A 21,323-nucleotide genomic window follows, 5' to 3' on the forward strand; every position below is an offset into this window, starting at 1 on the left:
CCCGCCAACTTCCTTCAGATGTGTGCTCAAATAACCTTTCCCTGACTGTTTTATGTAAATGACTGGCAACCTCCATCACTCTCAGCCTCTTCTACCCTACAGCTATTTTTTAAATCATTGACTATAATATAATGGAGCATCAATTTGTCTATTCTGTCTACTCCTTCTAGATTTTAAGCATTAAGAAAGCAGGAACATCATTTGTTCATTTCTGCTCCCCAGTCTGGCAGAAATCTTCCATGACAGGAATGCAGTAACATGAATGGATGAAAAACTTCCTTATAGCAGAGAGATTACTAGCAGGAGTCTGAGCTGATGAATTAGATTCTTGGCCCTCCTTCCCAATGAGGCTCTGCAGACATGCTCTCTGGGATACTGAACTTACACCGGAGGTTTTCTCTGAAGACAGTTTTCACTACTAAGAAGTACTGGAAAGCCTTTGAACTTTCAAATTAGCAAAAACTCAAAGGTTATCAAATGCTAATAAAAATGCATGAGGCTGGTGGAGAGGCAGAAGCTCACTGGTACCCACTGCTAATGGGAATGCAGTTCATTCCGCTCTGCACAGTTTGATGCAGCAATGAGTACTAAGAGCCTAAGTGTAATGCATGTATTTTTCACTATGTGTTGCGATAGCTCAGGAGCTAAGGGCCAATTTGGCTCCCAGAATCCACATTAGATGGCACATAAATGTTTTTAACTGCATTTTCAGGGGATCTGATGCCCTTATTTATTTATTTATTTATTTATTTATTTATTTATTTATTTATTTTACTTCAGTGAGTGCCCATTCAGACACAATACAAACATTTTTTAAAAAATAATATTTTCCTCACAGAATTGCATAGCACTACTAGCTCCATTGTATAGATGAGAAGACTGAGGCACCCACAAGTTAATAAACTGCCCTGATAACTTGTCTCCCCTTTTTCAGAACAATAAAATGTAAACATTACACATGGCTTCCCACAACAATGGTCTTATTTTTCTTCCTCTTTGGGAGCTAAATGTGCTTGTATGCTGAAAATTGGGATCAATAAAATATAAGCTAAAATTACAAGCCACTCTGGCATGTGCTTCTCTTATTCACTGGCTTCCTGTTAGCAAGAATGCAGATTGATAAATATCTGGTACAGCCATATTGGACTCAAGATGACCGTGGGAAAGAGGATCACAGGAGGTGGGGCTATCAGCTGACATGAATCTAGATCTTGACCTTGCCAGATGCCATATCTCTCCTGCACAACCTTTTTACAAGACTTTTTTTTGAACAAGGAAGAAATAAACTTTGATGTAGTCTAAGCCCTTGTTACTTTGGGTTCCCTGGTTATCTGGATCTATAAGCTAACCAAAACTAGTTCTATCAGGCCTGTCACTTGCTCCTTGTTTCTTTTTAATGTGGTGCCTGGCTAAACTGATTTGACTTCATACTAGTGACAGTTTCTATGAATTATGCATTCCATTTTGCATTTTCAAAATTCCCCTTGTGAATGAGTAGTTATTGTCTCTTCTCCTAACCCCAAAGAGCAACAAGACAGGCACACATAGAAACCCATTATTAGAATAATAGTCAGTAATCACTTTCCAGAATAATTGACTGCCAAAGACAATGCAATGAGGTAGATCTCCATAACATAAAAAAAAACAATGAAAGGTATCTCAGCTGACTCAATCTTTCATTTCTTCATAACCCTGTTTCTAAGGATTAAGAGATGAAGAGCTTAGGATTTGAAATGTTCTTGAGGGGAAAGCTAGCTGAAATGATGAGGTCTTGCTCCATTATGATCTGCTCCTGTGTGCCTAATAAATTTGTAGTGAGCCCAGAAAAGGGCAAGAATTTCACTGATGATATCATCTATAAAGGCTAAAGAAGATAGACTACCTCTTAAAAGGTGGGTGAATGAGAGATTTAGCTTATTAACAATGTAGAATAAGTCTCATGATTAATGTGTTGATTTATGTGAGAAAAGTTATCACAGCAATCCATTAACCCCATGGAAATAATATCTAAAGCACTGACTTTCCCCTTCTGGCATGGGGGTGGGGGGGAGACACGACTCTCGGTAAAGACTAATTAAGACTACACATCCCATCTGTTGAGAATTTCCAGTCAGGCCCTAACTCACCATACATAATAACAAATACTATATAATATATGTGAGATATCTTTTCTTCTCCTAAAATTGATGGGGACTCATAGCTTCTAGCCAAGGAGAAAAAAAAATGCAAGTATTCAGTTTGAAAAAAAAATGGCTTCCAAAAAATACAGCTACTAAGATGAAAAAGCAAGCGGTCCTGTTACTCAGTCTTGTTTAACATGAAAGATCTAATCTTTTACACACAATAAAACTAGTGTAGTTTAGCAGAATCAGGGGCATGTGGCTGAATGACACATGCTGGTGATCATATAAACAACATCTGATGTGACCAGTATCATTTTTCCTATCTGTATGCTTTCAGTGGATGGTTTTAGAGGATATCTAAGAGCTACAGCCCCAGTCCCATCCATACCCACTTTCACTCATGGCAGGAAGCTATGAGAAAAATCTAATTCCTGCTGACTTTCCCCAGGTCAGGGTGGTCGAGACTCAAAGTGACCATGAAGAGGCTGTAGGGCCAACCCACCACAGGAAGGTCCTGCACCACAGAGATCTAAAAGCAGAGGGCTATGGTGAGAAATAGTCTTAAGGTTTGAGCTCTGGGTCTTCAGGTACTGATGGGGAAGAAGGAAGGAAGACAAAGGGAGGAGAGAGTGGAAAGTCCCAGAGTGACAGAAAACAAGTCGAAACAATTCTGTCCTCCTGGCAGAAGTACTCACAAGTCCCAGGCCCAACCTAACTGGCATAGGGCCTAGAAAAAGTCACTTTCCTCAATGAGATCTACGTTTTCTTATCTGTAGTACAGTGTGTGTGTGTGTGTGTGTGTGTGTGTGTGTGTGTGTGTGTGTGTGTGTGTGTCTACTCACGGTGCGCTGACTTCCAGATCAACACATTGTTTTAGGGGAAAACAGGTTCAAGACACACGATGAGTAATTAATCACCAGCTCTGAAAGTTTTTCCTATGTTATAACAGCACAAAGTAAAACATGTCAAAGGCAGTACAGTGAATGAGGATGTGTTTCATTTTCATGGAATTCAACCTTTCATTCTATGGTGATCATGAAAGCACACAATGAGAACATGTGTGACTAATTCCATCAAGCCATTCCTTCCCACTTTGGTGAAACAAAGATCAACACAGCTTGAAATAAAGTAAGAATGGGTCCTTAAAATATCAGCCCTAAGATGAAATATATATCCAATACAATTAGGAAATGCACTATGCAGTCGTTAGACTGTTTTCATTTGGGATAAGAGATGCTTGACCATGATTGTAATTGGCTAGTTTTCAAGATTTGGGTTTTATTGTCTAAACTATTTATCTACTCATCCTTAAAACCCACATGTTTACCTATTATGCCTTAAAAACAAACACTATAAAAAAATACAGCTGCCTAGCTTTAGGCTGTTTAGAGTCACAGGATAGCTGACTTCAACGGCAACCAAATACTGTACTTTCCAGCAATAAAAAATAAAAAGCTCCTCGTGTATAATAAGTTGGTGTGGAACTGACCTGGACTATGTGGTTGATTCAAATTGCTGTCAAGGCAGCCATATTTTTCTTAGCCTCCTTATCCCTTACATGTTTTCACTTTTATGGGCTTTTATTCCTCTAGTTTTTCACAAAGTAAATAAAAATCATCACTGGAGGCTGCCAACAAAATCCCCTTGTTAAAGGCTTGGGCAGGTCTGAGAGCTGGTGACAGGAGAGAAGGTATTGTAAGGAATGGACTAGCCAATTCAAAGGACGTAAGAAAAGGTGTTAAGGAAACCCACTACAAGCCCATTGGTTTAGATCCATAGCATTAAAGGACAATGAATAAGCTTCCCACTTCCATTTTCCAGCTGGGGAGCATGGGGACGGACAATAGAGACATCCTTCTCCTCAGCATTAGTCTTCTCTGCAAGCATCTTCTGACCCTGCATGGATGGGTCTTCCAGGTTCATGTTGAGATTGCACTTGCTGCTCCAGCCATTGGAGGAAACATTCGGACTGGGATTCTTCAGAAATTATTGCATTTTTCTTGAAAAAAAAAATTCTCCCTTCCCCACACCCTTACTTTGTAACCTAACATAATGGATGATTGACTTTTGTATAGCATTTTCCAAATAATTATAAACCAGTCCCATCTTTCTGGAATATAGACCTGTTGACAAGTCAGGAGAATAAAGCCAGCAGCTCTTATATAGGATATATCTGGGTTTTAAACAACTCGAAGACTTTTTTGGCAAAGTACTGTAACATTGTAAGATATTGGAAATTGGAAATCATTTAAAAATTAATACTAAGCTTTAAAAAGAAAGCTGATACCACTGATATATGGTATGTATCCTCTCAAAGCAACACAGGCTGTATCGCCATGCCTGTTGGTGATATCGCCATTCCCATAGCTAGATGGGAAGATTTTATTGCTGAAAACACAGCATGTTTTGGTTACAGGGCATAGAGAAATCAAACCAGAATTGACTTGAAAACTTCCTCCCTACTGGAGAGCTTGCAAAGTGACAACTGAGGGAGAAGAGCTGCCAATTTACTTACAGGTCAGTGGACGCTACATGCTACAGTATCAACCAGGCGAGACACGCCCACAGGTGCAATGACTGCCACTGGGGTAACCAACTGATTTCTGACCAGATTCAAAGTTGGCTCTACACATGATTCGTGCCTGACATTGTAAACCTGGCCAAAAGTCTATATACAGGGAGGGTGAATGCCCTAGAGGGGCAACCCAATACTATTTTGCTAGAGACAAATGTTGTCAAATTACCTTCTAATCATTATGTTTAATATAGACTAGTGATGCTCTCACACTTGGTGTGAGAAGCTTCTTTGTGCTGTGGGGACTCATAATGTGTCAAAGTGCTGAGGACACTTTGTGTTTTGAATGCTCGGCCCCAAATGAGACATCAGTATCAATGTCCCAGTGCTCAGTGAGTATCTCAGAAGAGGGAGCAGAAAGGATGTAAGAGCTGGAGGGTGAAGACCAGTGCTGTGCTGTGCTGTGCTGTGCTGTGCAGCGAAATGCTGTCTTGTGAGTATAACATAGGCATTGCACTCATGAACTCACAGTGGCAATGGTTACCAGCACGAGACCTGAAAAGATCAAGCCAGTTAATCATTCCAACATGGATGAGGGAGGGGCTAATAAGGTCCAACCAAGGCTGAGGAACCTTTGACAAATGATGGCAATCCACATAGGGGGAGTCATTTTTCTCCCAGAGTGTGCCAACTGGTAGGTTGCCCATGTTCATGTAGGCCGCACTAACTGGACTTAGTGGGTAATAAGTACAATAAAGAAAAGAACACACAGGTAGGAAGGGCTCATACTGGAGGGGTCTGGGAGAAGTAGAAGCAGGGAAGTTAGAAGTAGATCAAGATACACTATATACATACATGAAGTTGCCAAGAGAACAAAAAATATTTTTAAATCTCCTTAAAGACTAATATTCTGTAATGTTAATGAAGTAATTTGTGCTGGCTTTAACTATCCAGATAGTGTCTTCCTCACCTCCACTCAAGACCTTGGGTCAGCCAGTCCAACGTCAACGGATAAAAAGGTAAACATTAAATAAAGGTGAAAGGTTTAAATTAGATAACAATCCATAGAGTAGGCATGAGAAGCCTTTATCCTAATATGCAAACAACTGAAGCTACAATAGCCGGCTAAGGAAATCATTGTCAACTTAATTTTGTTCACTTCACCTCACTTGGACAGACCTTGCTTAGAACTGCTTCTATACGTGCAAAAACAGATCACATTCAAGATCCAAATGCACACGGCCTTTGCCACTCACAGTTTAAAATCTGGTCATACAAACAGGACGAAAATATTGGGTAGCATCTGTACTAAACAACAGGGAAGATAATCTGAATTTTATAATGAATTAGCACTGCATTTTTCAAGCAATTCCAATCACAACAAAACTGAACTCATGTGAATAAACTGTGCTTGTATCCAACGAAGAATACATTGATTTTGTGAGAACAACTTCTGGCTTGGTTCAAATCTACTGCAATAACCAAGGCAGCTAACAGAAAGGAATCTATGAGAACTAATATAAATCTTTTGTTTTCTATTCTAAAATGAAAATACATGAGCAACTTATATTTAATGAAAGGATCCAAATATATAATAGATTTTGAAATGTCACATTTAAAAGTTTAAATTTGCTGGGCATGGTGACATACATCTTTGATCCCACACTTGGGAGGCAGAATCAGGCAGATCTCTGTCTGAATTTGAGGCTAGCCTGCTGTAAAGCAAGTTCTATGAAGCCAGGGCTGCACAGAGAAACCCTGTCTCGAAAAAAAAAAAAAGAAAAAAAAACTAGTATAAATTGACTTGACTATACTCATAGAGAGAGAAAACAAAGTACTATATAAAGCATTAATAAATTTGTCATATAGAGCCCAAACCATTCCTTTCTGATTGTCCTGGTGTCATTCAAACAATATGGGTTGTTTTCACTGCCCAGATCTCAATAGATTTCTATAATATACCTCCAATAAACAAATTTGAACAGAGATGAGAAAATGTTTAAGCACTACTCACAGTACCTAGATGTTTAAAAGAATATAACATACTTATTAATGTATATTCATTAACACATTTCAAAAATAAGCTGAGGTATGATTTGTACAGTTCAGTTTTAGTTTTATATTTTAAAAAATCCTTTATCCATGTGTTTGAATACACACACACACACACACACACACACACACACACACCTTGTACTAAGGAATTGAAATCCATGTAAATGATAAATTAACAAGTATTTGTTAGTGTGGGAAGCTAAAAAAAAAAAAAACAGCTTAGAGTCAGTGCCACAGTGCACAACTGTAATACAAGCACCAGCAGCAGGGAGGACTGTCAGTTTTAGGCTGATCAGGACTATAGAGCAAGATCTTGTCTCACAAAGCAAAAGAGAAGCTGAGAAACAGAACTTTAAAAAAGAATACACAGGTTGGGTATTATTTATTTAGTGTGCGTGTGTGAGTGTGTGTGAGTGTGTGAGTGTGTGTGTGTGTGTGTGTGTGTGTGTGTGTGTGTGTGTGTTTCTATTTCAGAATACTTTCGTAGACTAGCAGTTGAACAAACTTAATAAGAAAATCCAAAATATGAAGTCCATCTTCAGAGGATTTTAGATTGCAGATCATCCTACATTATTAATTATTTATGTGTCTTTTTATAACTTAATGAATCACACACATTTAAAAGACTGCTGATAGAGACAGTGCCAAGGGAAGTGAAAACAGTATGGACACTGATGATTATGGTCCTTGCTGAATGGAAACAGCTAAACATGGACAAAGGAGATCCAAAGAAACTGAGATGTAAAATGTTAGCACAGGAACTCTGTGCAAACTTGCCTGCTGGAACAAGAGATGAACCTGGTACTTCTGTCAACTTCAGAGTTTCCTAAAAAAAAAAAAAAAAAAAAAAAAAAAAAAAAAAAAAAAAAAAAAAAAAAGGTGGAGGACCTTATCTGCTGACAAAAAGGAAAAACTGAAGACACAGAAAAGGCAGACCACACTCATTTACAAAAGAGAGATGAAGACCTGGAACCCTCCCAGAGGAAAAAAGAAATATGCATTCAAAGACACCAGCACACCCAAGCAGCCTCCTTTGGCTTTCTTGTTCTGAACATCTCCTGCAGACCACAGAAGGACACTCTGGCTCATCCAGTGGGGATGCCTGAACATCTGGTGACCACAGGAGGACACTCTGGCTCATCCAGTGGGATTCCTGAGCATCTCTGACCACGGATGACACTCTGGCTTATGCAGTGGGGATGCTGAAATGACTCTGGGCAGAGGACAAACAGCGGCATGAGAAGAAGAAGGTGCTGAGCTGAAGGGAAAGTGTGAAAAGGATGCTGTTGCCTAGAGATGAGAGAAAAACCTAATGCAGCAAAAGGGGAGCCAAGGCTGTAAGGAACAGAGAGGCACAGATGATAATGAGGAGCCATTTCTAGTGCAGAGCTTTCTTCTTGTCCATAAAGGACTTAATCATCTTATGGGCAGCTCCCTGACTTAAAAAAGAAAGGAGGGAGGGAGGAAAGGAAGGAGGGAGGGAGGGAGGAAAGGAAGGAGGGAGGGAGGGAGGGAGGGAAGAAACAAGTCTGAAGTGTAACGCTATGTGACATTTGTTTCTAAACTATAAGGTATCTTTTGTTCTTTGGTAAAGATACCAAATATGTCTTTAGATAGCCCTGGCTTGGTGGTATTTTCAGTAGTGACTGATCTTGCCTGGTAGTATTTGGGGAGTGAAAGCTGGAATGGAAATTTGAAGCAGGCTCTTCTTGATTCTATTTGTTGGGGGTGATAGTGTTCATATCTCCAGTTTCCTGTGATTCAGCTTATTTGAAATATTTTTCAGTTAACTGAAGACCACTCTGAGTAGGGAAGGAACCACTGAATCTGTTTTGTTAAAATTCCCTACACTGGAGTGAGGATGTGAAGTGGACAATTTCATGGGATTGGTTCTCTCCTTCCACCTGAAGATGGTTCTAAGAAAAACAGATCACCAGGCTTCACAGTCAGTACCTCCCCTACAGCAGGGTTTCTCTGTGTTGTGAAGGCCTGGCTGCCTGGAACTCACTATGTAGACCAGGATGGCCTTGCACTCACAGATCTCCTGGCCTCTGCCTCCTGAATGCTGGGGCTAAAATTGTTTGTCACCACATCTGGCTAAACTAAGTACTTTTACACTGAGCCACTTTCTGAATCTTTCTAAGTGAATATAATTTTTATTAGCATTTGTTTGTTATCTTTTTTTCTACACATCTGAACGTCTGTACTATTTTCTTCTGGAAAGGAAGTTAACAGCTTGCTTATCATTCTGGCTCATGATTACTAACTACAACATTTATCTTCTCATATATTTGGCTGATTAATCCCTTTGCCTACATATCCTGCACATTGTGATGGGGCAATAAATGGTTGAGAACATTTTCACTCATAACTGACACTCAATAACCCTGATAAAGTAATAAGAGATTTCACAAAGTCTACTTACATTTAGACAGTGAAGACTTTCAGTTTCTAGTGAAGATGTACAGATTCTAGCTGTAGAGCATTTGATTATTAGGATGAATTTGGAGCTCTGTCCTTGAAGGACTAACAATAAAAAGAATATTCTCATTCCGATATGAGGACTCTGCATTCTTTGACTTTCTTGACCATGTAATGGCAGCTACATTCTGCAGCTCCAAATGACCTGAGAAACTATTCTCATATGCATGAGCTTAAAATACAAGGCTCCATATTGAATGTTTTGTTGACACTGGTCCTAGGGAAGACTATAAAGCCTTTTCCCAGTTCTCAAAATAGGAATTGCTCAGGAAATCTGAGACTTTGTTAAAAAGCACTTTTAACTAGTTGTTCCAGCTTTTAAAGTCATAATGCCCCATTTAATATGAAAGTAGAACATATTATCCTATGTTGTGATTTGTTCCTTTATAAATCAGATACAAGGAAAGGATCCAGAGTGGGCTACAGCAACCAAAGAAGGAAACGCCTGCCCAACAAAGACCAGATATCAAAACCAAGAAACACCTCATCATCTTAACTCCAGATGCCTAGATCCCACTGCAAAAAAAAAAAAAAAAAAAAAAAAAAAAAAACATGAACTGCCAGGAAAATGTGCCTCCTACAGAACCCAAACACCCTACTGCAATAGGCTATGAGAACATTGTAGCTGAACCATACAACAGGGACTTAAAAAAATGGCCATTACAAGTATGTTCAAGGACCTTAAAGAGAATATAAATTTCTTTTTAAAGGACCATGAAAACACAAAAAGTTGAATGAAATAATGAAAACAAGTTGGGTGTTGGTGGTGCACGCCTTTAATCCCAGCACTCGGGAGGCAGAGGCAGGCAGATTTCTGTGAGTTTGAGGCCAGCCACGAGGCCAGTCTCCAGAGCGAGTGCCAGGATAGGCTCCAAAGCTACACAGAGAAACCCTGTCTCGAAAAACCAAAAAAAAAGGAAAAAAAGAAATAATGAAAACAAGTCAAGACATGAAGGTAGCAATAGAGTCACTAAAGAAACTCAAACCAAAGTAAATCCGGAAATAAAAAATTAGTATGCCAAACAAAAACCTCAGAGGCAAGCATCAGCAATGGATTACAATACAGGGAAGAGGGAATTTCAGGTCTTAAAGACAATGTAGAAGTTAAAGGTAGCTTAATCAAAGAAAATGTTAAACATAAAAAAAAAATCTGGGCACAAAACATCGAGAAAATCTGGGATGGTAAGAAAAGACCAAACCTACAAATAACAGGGGTACAGGAAAAAGAAGAAATCCATGTCAAAGACACACACACACAAAAAAAAAAAAAACATCAAATAGACAGTACCAGAAGAGAAATTACTCCATGACACAATAATCAAAACACTAAGTGCACAGAACCAAGACAGGATATTAAAAACTGCAGATCTGCCAATAAGAACACCACCTAGCTTTTCCAGTGAAGACCCTGAAAGTCAGAAGGAAATGTGTGGATGTTCTACAAACTCAGAGAACATAGATTTTAGTCTATACTACTATACCCAGCAAAAGTATCCATCACAATCAACAGAAAGAAAAACATTGTATGATAAAACAATTAAAGCCATTTCTATCTATCAATCCAGCTCTACAGAGTGCACTAGAGAGAAAACTGAAGCAGCTAGCCATGCTCATGAAGACACAGAGAATAAATAATCTAAGCACAGTAAATCAAAAGGAGGATCAAAAATATAACAGGAATCAATAAACGCTGCTCCTCAATAAAAGTCAATATTAATTATCTCAATTATCCAATAAAAAGACACATACTAAAACAAGAATAGAAAACAAAATCTGTCTGTCTACTGTATCCAAGAAACACACCTCACCACCAAGGACAGATATCACCTCAGAGCAAAAGGACAGAAAAAAAAATTACAAGCAAATGGAAGAGATGTAGCAATCTTAATATCTTAAAAAATATACTCCACACCAAAACTAATTAGAATAAATAGGGAAGGAAACTATTTACTCATAGGGAAAAAATTCACCAAGAAGATGTTACAATTCTCAACATTTATGGACTAAACACAAAGGCACCCAAGTTGCTAGAACATTACTTCAGTTAAAATCACATATTGTGATAGTGGGTGACTCTAATATCTCACTCTCAAAAACAGACAAGTCATCCAAGTAGAAAAAATGTTGGAGTTAAATATTATCATAAATCAAATGGAACCAGCAGACATCTATAAAACATTCTGTCCAAAAACTATAGAATGTATTTCTTTTCAGCAGCTAATGAAACTTTCTCCAAAACTGACCACATACTAGGACACAAAGTCTCAACAGATATCGGAAAATTGAAATGACACCCCATGATCTATCTGACCACCATGGATTAAAGCTGCATATCAAGAACAGAAACAACAGCAAATACATAATCTCTAGGAAACTGAACAACTCATTATCAAATGAAAACTGGGTCAACCACATCCAAACATTAAGCAGAGCTCATGGAACCTTGCAGAAGAGGGGGTTGGAAAGATTATAGGAGCCAGAGGGCTCCAAGACACCAGGAGAACAGGACCCACAGAATCAGCTAAGCAGGTTTCATGGGGGCTCACAGAGATTGAAGCAACAATCACCAACCCTGCATGGGTCTTCACTAGGTCTTCTACATATACGGTATGGTGGTGTGGTTGTTTAGCTTGGGGTCTTTGTGGGACTCCTAAAAGGGGTAGTAGGGGAGTCTCTCCCTCTTTTTGCCTGCTCTTGGGACCCTTTTCTCTTCCTGGATTGCCTCCTCTAGCCTTGAATGAGTGTTTGTCTCCAGTTTCATTGCATCTTGTTATGCCATGCTTGCTTGATATCCCTGGAAGTCCTGCTCTTTTCTGAAGGGAAATGGAGGAACAGGGCATCTAGGGGAGAGAGAAAGTTGTGGGGTGTCCTGGGAGGGAGAGGAGGCTGCAGTACAGATGTATTAGATGAGAGAAGAATAAATAAAAAGAAAGGTGGTCAAGACAGAAATCAAGAAAGAAATTAAAACATTTTAGAATTGAATGAAAGTGAAAATACAGCATAACAAAGCCTATGAGACACACAGAAGGCATTTCTAAGTGGCAGCTTCATAGCACCAAGTGTCCGCATTAAAAACACACACACACACAAAAATGAAGAGATGTCAAATCAGTAACTTAGCAAACTACCTGAAAATTTTAGAACAACAAGAAGAAATAATACTCAAAAAAAGAGAGCAAAGAATACTCAAACTCAGGGCTTAAATCAATGAAATTGAAACAAACAAACAAAACAAAAAAATGAAAAGAATCGAATTGGTACAGGAGACGGCTTCCTGAACGTAACACCAGTAGCACAGACACTGATATCAACAATTAATAAATGGGACCTCCTAAAACTGAGAAGCTTCTCTAAGGGCAAAGGACACAGTAAACAAGACAAAATGACAGCCCCCTGATTGGGAAAAGATATTCACCAACCCCACATCTGACAGAGGGCCGATCTCCAAAATTTACAAAAGAACACAAGAAGCTGGTCTCCAAAACACCAAACAATCCAATTAAAAAGTGGGGTACAGAACTAAATAGACAATTCTCAATAGATGAATCTAAAATGGCTGAAAGACACATAAGAAAGTGTTCAATATCCTTAGCCATCAGGGAAATGCAAATCAAAACAACTCTGAAATACCATCTTACACTCTTACACCTATTAGAATGGCTAGAATCAAAAACACCAATGACAGTTTATTCTGGAGAGGATGTGGAGAAAGGGGAACACTCCTCCAATGCTGGTGGGAGTGCCAACTCATACAGCCACTTTGGAAATCTGTATGGCGATTCCTCAGGAAAATGGGAATCAGTCTACCATAAGATCCAGCAATTCCACTCTTAGGCATATACCCAAAAGAAGCACATTCATACAACAAGGACATATGTTCAACAATGTTCATCACAGCATTATTTGTAATATCCAGAACCTGGAAACAACCTAGATGCCCCTCAATTGAAGAATGGATAGAGAAAATGTGGTACATTTACACAATGGAGTACTATTTGGGGGGGGGGAAGCAATGGAATCTTGAAATTCGCAGGCAAATGGATGGAACTAGAAGAAACCATTCTGAGCGAGGTAACCCAGTCACAAGAAGACAAACATGGTATATTTGACTCATATGTGGATTTTAGACATAGAGTAAAGGATTACCAGCCTACAATTCACACTGCCAGAGAAGCTAGTAAACAAGGAGGACCCTAAGAGAGACATACATGGTCCCCTGGAGAAGGGGAAAGGGACAAGATCTCCTGAGCAAATTGGGAGCATGGGGGTAGGGGAGAGGTAACTTGGGGACTGAGAAGGAGAGTAGAGGAGGGGTGAGGAGAACATGATGGGGCAGGGAGGTTGAGTTGGGAGAAGAACAGAAAAGAGCAAGATAAGAGATACTATAATAGAGGGAGACATTATAGGTTTAAAGAGAAATCAGGCACTAGGAAAATGTCCAGAGATCTACAAGGATGACACCAACTAACCATCTAAGCAACAGAGGAGAGGCTACCTTAAATGCCCTCCCCTGATAATGAGATTGATGACTAACTTAAATGCCATCCTATAGCCTTCATCCAGTAGCTGGTGGAAGTAGAAGCAGACACCTACAGCAAAATCTTGATCTGAACTGGAATCCAGTTGCAGAGAAGGAGGACTGATGAACAAAGCAGTCCAGACCAGGCTGGTGAAACCCACAGAAACAGCTGACCTGAACAAGGGAGAGCTCTTGGTCCCCAGACTGATAGCTGGGAAACCAGTATGGGACTGATCCAGACCCGCTGAATGTGGGTGTCAGTGAGGAGACCTTGGAAATCTATGGGGCCTCTTTTAATGGATCAGTATTTATCCCTAGCATAGGAATGTACTTTGGAAGCCCACATGGAGGGCTACTCCCTGAACCTAGACACAAGGGGGTTGGCCTAGGCCCTATCCCAAAGGATATGACAGACTTTGAAGACCCCCTATGGAAGGCCTCACCTCCTGGGGAGCAGAAAGGGTATGGGATAGGTAGGGTGTTAGTTGGGTGGGGGGCAGGGGAGGAGAGGAAGGAGAGGGACCTGGGATTGACATGTAAAATAATTTTCTTTCTAATAAAAAAATAAAAGAATCTATGAAATGAAGAGCTGTTTCCCTGAAAAAACAAATCAACAACAATGACAAATGTTTAGCCAAAATAATTAAAAGATGGAGAGAGAATATCCAAATTAATCAAATTAGAGATGAAATGGAGGTATCACAACAGATGGAGGAAATCCAGAAAATCACAAGGACATACTTTAAAAATGCATATGCTGCCGGGCATTGGTGGCACATGCCTTTAATCCCAGCACTTGGGAGGGAGAGACAGCAGATCTCTGTGAGTTCAAGGCCAGCCTGGTCTACAGATCGAGATCCAGAACAGGCTCCAAAACAATACAGAGAAGCCCTGTCTCGGAAAAAAAAAAAAAAAGCCATCAATCTGAATCAATTACTTAATATATATCATCTATTAAAGTTAAATCAAGATCAAATAAGATATTTAAATAGACCCATAAACCCTAGTGAAACAGAAGCAGTATTTCCAATCAAAGTCCAGGGCCAGATGGATTCAGTGCAGAATTCCACCAGTCTTTCAAAGAAGACCTACAGGCAGTCCTTCTTAAACTATTCCAAAGGAAGACAATGAAGAGGAGGAAGAGAAGAAAGAATGAGGAGGAAGAAGAAAAAAGAGAAACAGGAGAAGAAGAAAAGGGGGGCAGAGGAAGAAAGAAAGAGAGAGACTCTCAAACTCCTTCTATAAGGCTAGTATCACTGTAATACCAAAACCAGGTAAAGACACAACAAAAAAAGAAAGCTACAGGCCAATATACGTGATGAACATGGACTCAAAAAATACTCTAAAATACTTGCAAACAGAATACACATGTACACCAAAAAAGATTATACAGTATAACCAAAGTTGGCCTTATTTCTGAAATGCAAGGGTGGTTCAACATAAGTAAGTAGTTTTAGTTGGGGGGTGGCAGGGGAGGAGGGGAGGAAGAGGGAACTGAAATTGACATGTAAACAATCTTGTTTCTAATTAAAAATATATAGATTAGTAGTTATGGTTGATAATTAAGACTGAGTTAGCAAATAAGAAATCCTTGTCATTGTCCAGCAGTATTGTAACTAAATTACCATGTTTATTGCTGCTCTATTCATAATAGTCAGAAATTGGAAACAACCTAGAACTGATAAATGGGTAATGAAAATTGAGGTATAGTCACACAGTGGAATATTATTCAGCTGTTAAAAAGGTGAAACTAGCCTGTAAACGGATGCAGCTAGAAAAAAAAAAAAAAAAAAAAAAAAAAAAAAAAAACAAAAAAAAAAATCACCCTGAGTTAGGTAATCTAGCCCCAACAAAACAAATCATGTTTTATATAAAGATGTTGGCTTTTAAGCTCTCAATGTGTATGCTACCATCTGAGTAAGCACAGAGGCTAGTTACATAGAAAGGAACTGTGGGTGGAATAGAATATAGTTTTGTGGAGAGACAAAGGGGAAACTAAAATAGCAAGATTATACAGTGACGGAGTGGAAGAGAAGGGTAAAGGAGGGAAGGACGACTAACACTAAAGGCCATTTGAAAAAGCCATATGGAAACCTATTACTGTAAAAGCTTCCTACAACATATAAATCTATGAAAAGAATCTAAATGGGGTCACCAAACAATGGGGGGGGCAATATCCCAACTAGACATCTTAATGTTACCATGTGAAACTGCCAGTGCCAGGAATGTACACACATGTATGCTTGCCATGTTTGTATAACCGAGAGCTCGCACACCCAGAAGCACTAAGTCTAGTTCACCTACTTCCAGAGTGAGGTCGTAGTTCTGGCCCAGGATGCTCTGGATGAGCTCCTTGATGGTCTGGTCTGCGGCCAGCTGGGCCTCGGACTGCAGAGAGGCGATGATCTCCTCTATGCTGGTGGGGATATAGCGAGTCACGGGCATGGACCAGTTGGCCTGGATCGTCGAACCCCCTTCACGCCCGCTTTTGGACCGGGGCCTTAACCACCGAGACGCGCCCATGCCCTCGCGCATGAAATGGGTGTGGATCCTCAGCCTGCGCAGCCGTCCGCTGTCGTCGACCTCGCTGCCCAGGCTAGACAAGGAGCTGGCCAGTCGGTACCGCGGGCGGGCCACTTCGAGCCCTGGGTCTTCGTGCTCGGGGCTCAGGACTATCTTGGGCCGGGACACCGGCTCCCTCCGGGGCTTGACATGCAGCTTCCGTTGACGCGAGCGTGGCCGCATCAGGATCGCGGGGCGGGCGGTGCCCACCTGCGGGCAGATGGCCGGGGCCTCTTTCTGGGGACGGTGGCGCAGGAACGCCGAGCTCCGCAGGTAGAATTCCCGCGGGCGGAAAGGCTGGGGCTTCACGGGGCGGCGCCGTGCACTCGGCGGCGCCCCCTGCAGGTCGGCGGCGGCGGGGCGCTCTGGGCTCTGCGCCCTAGACGATGATGCCAACTTGACAGCCCAGGACACTTGTCCCTTCGCCTGGGCGCTGAGCGGGCGAGCCTCCTCGTCCTCATCTTCGAGGTCATCCTCACTGCTTGCACCCAAAGCCTGCCTGGCAGACAACTGCTTGAATTCGAAATATTCCTTTTTGTACTCCTGGCGAATCTTCTCAAGCTCTTTGAACATGTACGATTCGTCTCGGGATGTCAGTCCGAAGTGCTTTGGGATGGTGGACATCTTGACGAACTTGACCTGTAAAACACCCCCCCCAATATATATATACATAAGTATATATTCAACAAAACTTAGGTTAATAAAATCCCAGTTCTGGAAAATGTCTCAAAATAGGACGTACTGTGTTCAAGTAATTTTATGTCTATCCAAGTCCCTCCAAAGACAACACAAAGAGACCTCTGGTCCTATTGATCTACATAAGGGAAGCTATGTATTTGGCATGAAGCAGATCAACATTACAGAAACCCCTGAGTTTAAAGTATATTACAAAAGAACTGTCAGTTGCATTTTGTTAATACATTTGAAAGCCTAGGTGGCAGCAGGGTATGGTGGCACATGCCTCTTTAATCCCAGCACTGTGTGTGTGTGTGTGTGTGTGTGTGTGTGTGTGTGTGTGTGTGTGTGTGTGTGTGTGTGTGTAGGCAGGAAGATCTCTGTGAGTTTGAGGCCAGCCTGTCTACAGAGTGAGTTCCAGGACAGCCAGGGCTACACAAAAAAACCCCTCTTGAAAAACCAAAGCCAGCCAACCAATCAACCACACAAACAAACAAAAAACAAACCAACCAAATTTGAAAAAAAAAAAACAGGTGGAACGGATAATTTCCTTGAAAAATAAAAAAAAATAACTGAGGAAATTTGTAACTATAAAGACATGGAGTGTATAGTTTAAAAACAAGCTATGAGATGGCTATCCTGGACCCAGAAATGTATCAGAATGTTCTAAAAATGTTTAAGAATAAATAAGAATCATCTTTTTGTTGTTTGTTTGAAATAGTCTATTATATATTCTTGGTTACCTATGGCCTTTCACGGGAACCATGAAACCCCTCTAAACCAGCAGTTCTCAAAAAGTGGATCAAAACCCTTCGAGGACAGAAGACCCTTTCATGGGGGACACCTATGACCATCAGAAAGCACAGATATTTGCATTACCATCACGGTTCATAACAATAGCAAAATTACAGTTCTGAAGTAGCAACGAAAATGGTTTGGGTGGGGAAGTCTCCACAACATGAGAAATTGTATGAAAAGTTGGCAGCATTAGGAAGGTTGAGAACCACTGTTCTAAACTAGCAAAATTTTTTTTGTGGTGATAATTCCCTTGACCCTTAGGACCTATTTTAACATTTGTTGTTTGTTTGTTTGTTTGTTTGTTTGTTTGTCTGTCTGTTTTCTAGACAGGGTTTCTGTGTGTTACAGCTCTGGCTGGGACTCCCATTGCAGACCAGGCTGGCCTCAGACTCACCAAGACCCACCTGCCTCTGCCTCTCTCTCTAGTGCTGGGATTAAAGATTTATGCCACCACTGCCCAACTTAACATTTCTTTAGACTGTAATGTTCTGTCTCACTTCCAACCAAGCAAGACTCCCATACATGTAGGTGCAGAAAGCCTAAGGTAACAAGAATAATAGAGAATAGGGGTCTCCAGCTGTACTCCCCTCACCATGGCTTGGACTGGGCCAGCAAACATATTTTTCAATTATTTGGAAGTTTCTCAAAAAGGTAAAATTACATTGGACAAGTTTAATTGGGACATTTTCACATAAAACTTTCTCTTAGGAGAAAATTTGAGGGCTCTGGTAACAGAAAGGCCAAATCTCTGCTCTGGGCTTCATAGCTGTTGCCTCTTCCTTCTCCAGATGGTCCCAGGTATCTCCCTTGTCCAGCCAAATCCGCTTGGTGTGTCACTTCTGCTGTGGCACAGTGAAGGAAGAAAAAGAAGTGGTCAGCCTCAAGGCAGAGGCACAGGTAACTCACAAAGCCTTGAACACTAGACATTTGTATTTAGCTGTGAGCTACTGGGAACCACTTGAACTTTTTAACAGAAAAGTAGCTTGATAAAGTTAGTACTTGGGGATGGTAATATTATACAGAGGGAAAGGGGGACCAAGAAGCTTGATGGCCTGGAACTGGTAAGTGAGCAGAAAGAAAACAGACACAACCTGGTAAAGATGATAGTACCTGGTCAACAAGTAAGAAAAAAAAATTGGGATCTGGGTGGTGCAAGCCCAAAACCTAGCACTCTGGAGATAGAAGCAGAGACAAGTGTGAGACCAAGACTAACAATATTCTGCCTAGAAAATTATATATATATGTGTGTGTGTATGTGTGTATACATATTTATAATTTTACTTATATATAATAGTTTTAAATATCAAAAATAATTGGGAGCAACTAAAAGTACATCCAAAAAAAAAAAAAAAAGATGCTTTGATAGTTTAAGGAGGTAACTCAATGGGAAGTTACTTGCCAAACATTAACAAGACCCTGGGTTTCATTCTAGCTGAAAAACTGTAAATGAGAACCTTGTATCACTTCACTGAAGTCTAAGCCATAACCAAATGCATAATAAAATTTGTTATTCACCCAAATGTACATTTTGAGGTGGTTTAGAAGGGAAATTTCATGTCGATTATTTATTATTATCTTTAAATGCCAATTTCCAATCCTCAGTGGGGCCTCATAAGATATCTGTGTGAAAGTGCTGAGATCATTACTGAAAGCCAGGAGGAACTACAGAGAGGAACCCATGAGAGATTCTTCAGGATACTTATTGCAAATGGTGAAAGGCATAAGAACAAGGGAACCAAGAAAATGAAGCGAATGGGACTCCCTAGAAGATTGGCGTGAGGCACAGAACTAAAACGATGAAAGTAAAATATAAAATCATCAGTCAGAGGAGTGAGGGCAAGCCAATCCCAGCATTCAGGAGCCAGAGGCAGGGCTATCCAGAGATGGAGTGCTACTGAGCCAATATAGAGACTTTGTTTACAAACAAACCAACTTAAAAAAAAAAATCCAGCCATTTCCAAAAGAAAATCCAAAGCCAAGTTTCTTTGAAGAGCAGTTAAATAATGAAGCAGAAACAACTTCACAATGCCATTGGTTTTTGTAGGTCTGATTATTCAACTAGAGATTATAGACACTAGAGAACTATTTAAGATACAAATGTTTCCCAAGGTCCTTGAATCTAAAATCACATAGATAATATGGAAACCAATGGCAACCTTTATACCAAATGCTCTAATTTAAAATATAATGGCAAGTCTTCATAATTGCCAAAAGAGTAAGTATCTAGATAAATGCATGATAAAAATGTACTAACACTACATGGATAAATTTTAACTTAATTGAAGGTCATAAAAGATTGAATAGACAACTAATGTTCATTGGTGATAAGCCAAATATCTAATTGTAGCAGATAGTCTCAAGATACTGTATTGATTTCATGCTACACAAAAAATCTAACATTGATATTTAAAATTTTTTGAAATTGTTTGAAATGATAAATAGGATTACCAAACACTATGAAAAGATAAATGGAGGGTATTCACACCTGCCCCTCTGTGAAGGAGTGACCCGATAAATTAAGACTTGCAAGATAAAGCCTAGAACTGAAACACTGCTGTTAGAACCAGTAGAGATGGAGGAAAAAATGAGATACATGAAGTATATTATAAAGGCAGATTCTGATTGGTGATAGAAGGAAAAATTGTCTAATAAATCATGCTGAGACCATTGGTTTGGTACTTAGAAAAAAATTAGGCCTTGATTTGTGCCAAAAATAAGTCATGGTCTATTTAAAATATGTAAAATTAAATATTTAAAGATTTATTTGCTTACCACTTATCCATATTCCTTGATTATACTCATATCAATATACAAAAAGTTGTCTTCCTAGTAGAAGTCATTTACTTCTGGGGTAATAGGAAAAAATTACCCCATTTTGATGGGGGAGGTCCTTCTATGTATATGTTTATCTTATTGGTTGATAAATAACATACTGTTGGCCAATAAGAAAGCAAGATAGGTGGAACTAGGAGTCAAGGAGGATTCTGGAAAATGTAGTAAAGAGATCCAAGCAGGAAGTGACATAGCAGGCAGATTCAGAATATAAGCAGAGACAAGAAGGAAATCGTCCTCTTGCTCTTCCTCTTCCTCCTGCTCTCTGCTCTAGAGCCGCCAATGTGATCCCGGCAAAACAGGACGCATTCCGCCAGCATCCTCCATAAGATAAGTCTTATGATTATGGTTGATAATTAAGACTGAGCTAGCAGATAAGAAATCCTAGTCATTGGCCAGCAGCATTGTAAATAATATAAGACTCTGTGTGTTATTTTTGGGTGGCCACGTGGCATCGGGGCTTGGGCAGCTGGCAGAATCTTGTAATTGTAATTATCGTTACACCATTTACCCATTTCTGAAACATGCCATGCTGACCCTAAACTGAAGGCCTTTGCAACATGACAGAACTGTCCTCTGGGAATAATAAGCTTTCTTTCTGTACCCAGCTCCACCGATGGTGAGTTCTGGGATGACTAGTCCTGGAATGGCTCAATTCTATATATACCAGAGGCTCTTAATACAAAGCAAAAACTAAAAGGCGTGACAGGGCACACCTTTAATCTCAGTCCCTAGGAGGCAGAGGCAGGTGGATCTCTGTTGA

General features: G+C 40.1%; 1 protein-coding gene across 1 annotated transcript in view; it reads right to left on the minus strand.

The window, feature by feature from the left end:
- Positions 1-16,888, minus strand: part of Ttc6 (tetratricopeptide repeat domain 6) — a 155,862-nt gene extending 138,974 nt beyond the window's left edge. The window contains exon 1 of the mRNA XM_027419632.2: positions 15,941-16,888. Coding sequence (XP_027275433.1) covers positions 15,941-16,879 — 939 coding nt within the window. The 5' untranslated portion in view covers positions 16,880-16,888. The remainder of the gene's footprint in view (positions 1-15,940) is intronic.
- Positions 16,889-21,323: the final 4,435 nt, after the last annotated feature.

The sequence above is a fragment of the Cricetulus griseus genome, chromosome 5, assembly GCF_003668045.3.
Source record: "Cricetulus griseus strain 17A/GY chromosome 5, alternate assembly CriGri-PICRH-1.0, whole genome shotgun sequence".
Classification (NCBI taxonomy): Eukaryota; Metazoa; Chordata; class Mammalia; order Rodentia; family Cricetidae; genus Cricetulus; species Cricetulus griseus.